At 37.2% G+C, this 6,850-nt stretch overlaps 1 protein-coding gene across 1 annotated transcript; it reads left to right on the top strand.

Moving 5' to 3' along the window:
- The first annotated feature begins 587 nt into the window (after window positions 1–587).
- On the top strand, window positions 588–5,751 carry edn1 (endothelin 1). Its single transcript, XM_088929201.1, has 5 exons — window positions 588–998; window positions 1,571–1,718; window positions 2,132–2,287; window positions 2,887–2,994; window positions 3,812–5,751. The coding sequence occupies exons 1-5, from the start codon at window positions 938–940 to the stop codon at window positions 3,939–3,941; spliced, it is 603 nt and encodes a 200-aa protein (XP_088785327.1). The 5' UTR covers window positions 588–937; the 3' UTR covers window positions 3,942–5,751.
- Window positions 5,752–6,850: the final 1,099 nt, after the last annotated feature.

Below are 6,850 nucleotides of genomic sequence, written 5' to 3' on the forward strand. Positions count from 1 at the left end.
AAAATCTCTGATGAATACTGACAAATACTCCTCAGTCGAATGAGAATAGCCAGGACCACAGCATATTTTCTGTTTTGTATAATGAGTAGAAATCGTGTAGAAAGATTCTATTGTACACACATTCGAAACTTCTGTTGTAAACTTCTGTCACGAGTCAAAACACTTTGAACAATTGTCTTGCTTCGCGTCAAGTCCGTCTCACTATACAGGAGTTAAGAACCTTCCATCAAACACGTCTTCGTTTTATCGTCTAAGCCCGTTTAACAAGATTATATCGTTACTCTGAATTCAATTATACGGACGAGTGCCCACGTATTATTTATAATATACAGGTAACTTAAAGGCATTAAATAAAAAACGGCTTTGAATATACTGTAATACAGTGATTTCCCTACAGCTGTTTGTGCTCGTCGGACATGATCATCAAGGTCATTTACAAGCTTCGGCAGACCAAAACTACCGAAACAAATCGTACAGTAGCTGATGTTTCAGTTGCACGCACTCTGCTGTTAGGCATGTGCAAGCGCAGCACCGAAATCTTGGCAAGAGCTTCGCCTCAAACTGCCGCTCGGCGTCTCCATCCCTCTGAAGTCCTCGAAATACTTTTTTTCTTATCTCAGCCTGCACGTTGCTTGTTGGTGACTAATAACAAATAGCATTGTCTCTTAATGAGACGCAAGACAAAGCTGTTTACACACGTCTGAAGGAGGAGGAAAGCAGCGGTGCGGGGGGTGTATATATACACATGTATAAAAAGGAGAAGCGCGCTTAAAAGCAGAATTATTCTCTCAAGACTCCGACTGGAATACACTCGCGCTTGTGAAAGATTGATCTTGCTGTGCAGAAGCATCTTTAATTCCATTTGGCTTGTATTTGACATTCAGTTATTGCAAGGAATACTTATTCGGAGGAAAGTTATTCTATATAAATATTAAAAATGGAATTACACATACTTTTCTCAATGATGTCTTTATTATATTCTGGACTTCTTCAGACAGGTAAGTTGAACGCTTAGGTGTTTTTGTCTTTTTTCACAACTGTCAGGTCTATAGCTATACAGTACATAGGTGCTGTTCTTAAACACCATTAATCTTGGACTTTAATCTTTATAGAAAATAAAGATTGCAAACATGCAAAAAGCATGATTTTGTGCGATTTGTGATCAGAAATTAAATGAGATGCATTGCATTATTTGTTTTTACTTCATGTTTTCAAATTAAAGTACTGTAACAAACAAAAGTGCATATAACAGAAATAGTGTATATACCGTTCGAAATACTTTTTAGGGGGGACCACAATGACAAATGACAGTCTCATTTTCATTCGTGTATTGGGCACACTTTGTTTAAAGCTGCAATGCGACGATATAATACGTTTTGACAAAAATATTGACAAAATTCCATACTGGGACACAAATGCGCAATTAACCAAATCGCAAGTAATTTTTATGAGGAAAAGCTAATTTTCCAGTACCCCCAACAACAACGTATTTTGTTCAGTACTTTTATTTATTTATGTGTAACCAGTATACGTACAGTATGAATATAACCTCTTTTTTTTGTCTTTGCAGTGTCCATGTCTTTAAGCCAAGAAACATCCTCAGTCTCGAGCGCACCTTGGCGTCACATCAGAACGAAAAGGTGCTCATGTTCCACATTTCTGGACAAGGAATGCGTCTACTTCTGTCACCTTGACATTATTTGGATCAACACACCAGAGTAAGAACCTGCCTAAATAATCTCTCTCTACTTATATATTATATAAATAACTGCAGACGTATTTCAATCTTATATGAAAGCAGGTGGAACTGAAGTTAAGCATTCTGTGAAAGGAGAATAACGAGTAGGATCGAATATTTAATCCATCATTTTGACTTGCTTTTTGGATTTCCTAACGTTGGATAGTGAAATTTAAAAAAAAACGATTACTAAACAAGCAAGTGCTTTATCCAGTATAGGCTATTGTAACAACCCATCATAGGACATTTTGCTTCTTGTGTTTCTTGCGCTACGAACCAACCCACAGCGCATCAGGGGAAAATAATTTGCTACAGTTCATGCCATGGTCACATGGAATCTGCATTCCAGAACCTTACTGCCAGAAACCTAATGTAACTTCTTCGTCTTTGCAGACGCACTGTTTCCTACGGGCTAGGAAGCGCTCCGAGAGTGAAGCGCGCTCTCAGGTCTTTTCCGAACGGACTGACGCATGGAGACTCAAGGTGCACATGTGTCAGTAAAGAAGACAAAACGTGCGCGACGTTCTGTCGATCGGAAAATCTACAGAGGCAAGTGACATTTCTGTTATTCGAACTGGGGAGTATTCATGCTTAAATAAAGATTGCACGTCTGATTTCAGTTTTCACTGATCGAGTTATTTTGCGAACGACAGGAGAATATTGTTACTTCTCGTATTAATCGTGACTCTGTACTGTTCAGCTGGGTTCACCATCAACAGCTTTTAAACAACCTAAAAGCAAAATGATTTGCCAGAAAACAGAAGTTGTTTCTCTGGCAGACGTGTTCCCCTTTTCTAGCCTTTAACTTAAAGCTAAGAGAAGCTGTCTCCCCCGAAAAGTTAAAGTTCCAATTTTAACCCTTTTTGAACTTGTTCCCCAAACTCATGGAATGGAAAACGTTACAGATCTACTTCAATCTATATGTGTAATTCTTAGATTTTCTGTATATTCAATATATGGATTTAAAAGCATTCATTGCAATCATTGTGTTTTACGCATTGAATGAGATTTAATTGTATGAGAGGAGTTACTAAGGTGCTACTTGAATTGCTACTACGATTCAAATAACATCAATACAACCAACACTGGGAACAGTGTGAGCTTTTTGTGGATTTCTCGTCTCACATTACGCAAACTTTTATCTCTAGATTGCAAAGCACAGACGTGAAACTACAGGCTGTCTCTGCAGAAGCCCAGGACTGCACAGGGTGGCAGTGCTTATACAATCTGGCAGCAAACAAGAGAAAAATTACAAGGTAAGAAATAGCACAGATTACAACCTCTCAAGACACGTGACCAAGAAAGGCATACTGTAGTATAATCATAACTTCAAAAGGGTAAGATGCACCCTAAATGTGACAGCACATAACATTCTGAAATAGGTATACAGTATATATGCATTGAGAATCACTTTTTTTGTGTCATTGACAAGAACAATGAGACAACAGAATGTGTTTTTCGATCTCTTTCAAGAGACAAATAGATTTCGACATGTACAGTACTCTTTAATTTTCATCCCACATTTTTTAACTAATTGAGTTTCAAGTAGATTCTAAGTGTCTCAAGTAAATTGGGAAGAGGTCAATGCAAGTTTGAAACAGCTATTTAGTAAATCATGGTTTGGAGATGGATGGTGAGTCTCATGGTTTAAGTCTTAATGTGCATAGTATCTTCAATAGTTAATGCCTTTTTAAAAAATATTTCTTGTTTGTTGAAGGATTGACTAAAGGTTTCTTTAACATATTTATGCTCTACTTTCATCCAACCCAAACATAAAAAAGCTTTAATATTTTTTCTTTTGTCCGCTTCGGTCAGTGTGGTTGATGCTTTATTTAAGTGCTTTATTGATCATTTATTTATTCTAATGTGTATTAACTCTAAAATCTTCTAAGTGTTTAAATGTTAGCTTGAAGAGGATGGAAATAACACGGTTATTTTGTAAATTGATGCCAGAACTTCATATATAGAGATGGATGAAGCAGCAGGTTGTTTTCCATCTTTAGAATGTCCTTTAGAATGGAAAGTTTTTTCCACTCAAATCATATAGTCCTTTCACTGTTATTATCTTTCCAGGGGAAGATTTGGTAAAGCAAGGGCCTTGCTTGCCAATGTGAAGCTCAGAGCCAAGCATCTTCTGAAAAAGAAGGAGGAGAGACGAAACCACAAGTCAAAGTTGTGGGAGAGCCTTATGTCAGCATCATAGAACAGAGCCACGTGAGCAAGTTGACAAGGAAGAGTCTAATTTTGCTTTGCTGGAAAAGCTCGTGTTACTGGTGCAGCTCCTACATGGAGCAGAAGCACCGGATTGTGAATTCCCCTTGGCAGAGAACTTTGCCGTGGACAAGTTGGGAGTCTGAAGTCCTCCAGAATCGCTGTGAGCTGGACAAGCGAAATTCCCCTTACTACAGAATCACTTCTGCATCTTTGAGAGTGTCTGCACAAATCAATACAAGCAGCTGACATGCAGAACTACAATGTTTTCACTGGAAGAGCCCTCAAAATATGTGCTGTTTTAGCAAAATGTAGAGATTATACGATTCAAGAAATACAAGCCAAAGGAGATGAAGACTCAGTTGACATTTCTGATGAGAAAACAAATCTACCTCTATCTACATCCCTACAAAGGACTTGTCATGGTAGTTACCTCGGACTCTACTTTGCAAGCCTTTCCACACCCTGCATTTGTTACTGGTAATACGTTTGGACATTTTATTTTACTCTGTGATAATCTCGTGGACCACAATGGAATTTCACATTCTGTGGAAAACATCTCAAGTTCACAGTAACTGTTTACATTGCAGTCTTCAAAGCGTTATCAGCACATTGCAGCTGGAAAGTTTCCATTGTTTGCCTTTTTGCTGACTGAAAAAAAGGTCTATATCCAATATGTGCCTTTCAGAATGGCCTTCCAATAAAACTAGACAATTTACCATCACCTCCCAACATAACGGTGATGTTTAAATATATTGTATGAATATTTAAAAGAGCGGGTGTCCCTAGACTTTTATCAATATTGAATATGGCCCTTAGCACTGTTTACTCATGTTAAATATGCAATCCATACAGGCCACATTGGTCTATGTCTACTGTACTTAATTTCTGTGAAAGGTTGTGATAAATTGCCAGTGCCATGAAAAGGCAGACTCCTTAGGAAATAAATATTTTTTACAAAACTCTGTCCTTTTCTGGTCTTTCAGTCTGCACTTAAAACAGCATGCAAGACTAGGCATGTTATGACCTTTGTGTGCGTGCCTGTTGTTGGCAAAAATATGTTGTTTTTCCTGTCTTTGGACTGGTCAATATTAGCTATAAAAAACAATTCTGTCTTATGTCGGGCATGAAGAGACCTCATTAAGGCTCACACAAGCTCTGGTGCTTAGCTAGGGAGCTGAAAATGAAATGAAATTGCTTTCATTGTGTATTACAAATTGGCATAATGACACAATGCGGAAAGGAGCAGTGTCCCACTCTTTGCCGATAGCTACAAAACGCTTGAAATAAATGAAATGACTCACTTCTAATGAACAGCCTGTTCTGGTCTTGTCATAAGTGTTTTGAAAATGTCCCCACAGTTTAAACTGATTTGAGAGCCTTTTAGAAAAGAAGTTGTGTAGTGTAGTAAATTCCTGACTGAATCTATAGCAGTTAGTCCCGATAACTACAAGAAATAAATAGCTCTATCCAATATATAATAACAGGGTGAGGTTTAAATGATCAACATTCCAACACACTTGCAACATATCACTTCATCTTTTTTAATTGGAGTTCTTTCCCTTTTAATATCGCTCATTAAAGTTTTTGGTATTTTTTAAGTATATATTATTAATTGTAATTTGTGCAGACTTTAGGAGACAAATTAAGATCACAAACATCTAATTTCTGCCTGCCATCTTTAAATCCTTCTAAGTCTCATTTTTTGTCGAGCAGCCCTCAGTTAAATTGAAAATTACACTAGTCCTGGTTAAACTCCTGTTTGAAATGTAATCTTCTGAAAATAAACCAATAAGCAAAAAGAGCAATGTGTACTTTGAACATTATACGGATGAGTAACTACTGTACATGTGAAATAAATACAGCTAACTTCTTGACTCTTTTATCCTTTTGCCAGCTTGATCTGTTGTTGAGATCAAGGGCATTAAGATGGCACACGTTCAGAAAGATCTAAAGTAACAAAGTTCCCCCATGAATGTCCCACTTTACTCTATAACAGGGAGAACCAAAATCCAGTTCAAAGACTTCTAACAAACCCACTATTTTAACTGGTTTATTAAATAATGCAGACAATTAAGTTAGGAATGTCAAACTCCTGTTCTGGAACGTTGCAGTAGGAATAATTTGAGAAAACATTTGCAAAATTATAAAATTGCTTTATGGAACAAATGACACTCTGAAATGATAAACTGTTCCACATCATTAGAAATAAAATATAAAAGGTGAGCTGTCAAACATGCTAAACCACCCTTGCACTATAAAAGCACACTTTAATTTCTTTGTCCTGAGATCCCCTACACATGATTCCAGCTAAAAGCTTTAAAGAAAGAGAAATATTTTGTAAATTTGCTCATCCACATTCATGTTTGGCATAGTGTTATAGCATAGTGGTTAAGCTGTTGGGTTGGTAACTGACAGGTTGTGGATTTAGGTCCCTGCTGCTGATAGTGCTTTTGTAACTTGAATGAGGTACAGTACTTTTCCCCAGCTTTTTACCCCATAATGGACCAGGTAGGGAGTCAGGAGATCCTCATTTGTTGCTGTAGAAACCAGGATGACCTGTTCTGATATGAGATGTACAGTACCTTTTTTTACCCAAACTGACAGTGTACAGAAGGGACCCTCTTACAACTAAGTATGGGTTTGCTTTTAACTTACAGTATGACACACAGTGGGCTAAGGTTTAGAAAAATAGTTGTTATATTTATACCACTAATATTGTCTGTGTAATACACCACTAATATTGCCTTTCTAAATATTCTGTCAACAACTGCTTGAAAGGTTTGCTTGAAATAGACTTGTACTTAGCCAACTTGTTTCTTAAACTTAAATATATTTGCAGTGGGATCTGCTTTCATCAAATTCTGTCAATGCTAAAGACTAAACCAAAGAAAGCATCTA

Source organism: Atractosteus spatula, chromosome 12, assembly GCF_055471065.1.
Source record: "Atractosteus spatula isolate fAtrSpa1 chromosome 12, fAtrSpa1.hap1, whole genome shotgun sequence".
Lineage (NCBI taxonomy): Eukaryota > Metazoa > Chordata > Actinopteri > Semionotiformes > Lepisosteidae > Atractosteus > Atractosteus spatula.

What these genes read in the sequence shown, in the direction of transcription:
- edn1 (XM_088929201.1), top strand. Translation starts at nt 938, where the DNA reads ATGGAATTACACATACTTTTCTCAATGATGTCTTTATTATATTCTGGA. An exon ending in TTCTGGACTTCTTCAGACAG is followed by an intron (nt 999 to 1,570) that starts GTAAGTTGAACG and finishes TTGTCTTTGCAG; the next exon opens with TGTCCATGTCTTTAAGCCAA. An exon ending in AACAAGAGAAAAATTACAAG is followed by an intron (nt 2,995 to 3,811) that starts GTAAGAAATAGC and finishes TTATCTTTCCAG; the next exon opens with GGGAAGATTTGGTAAAGCAA.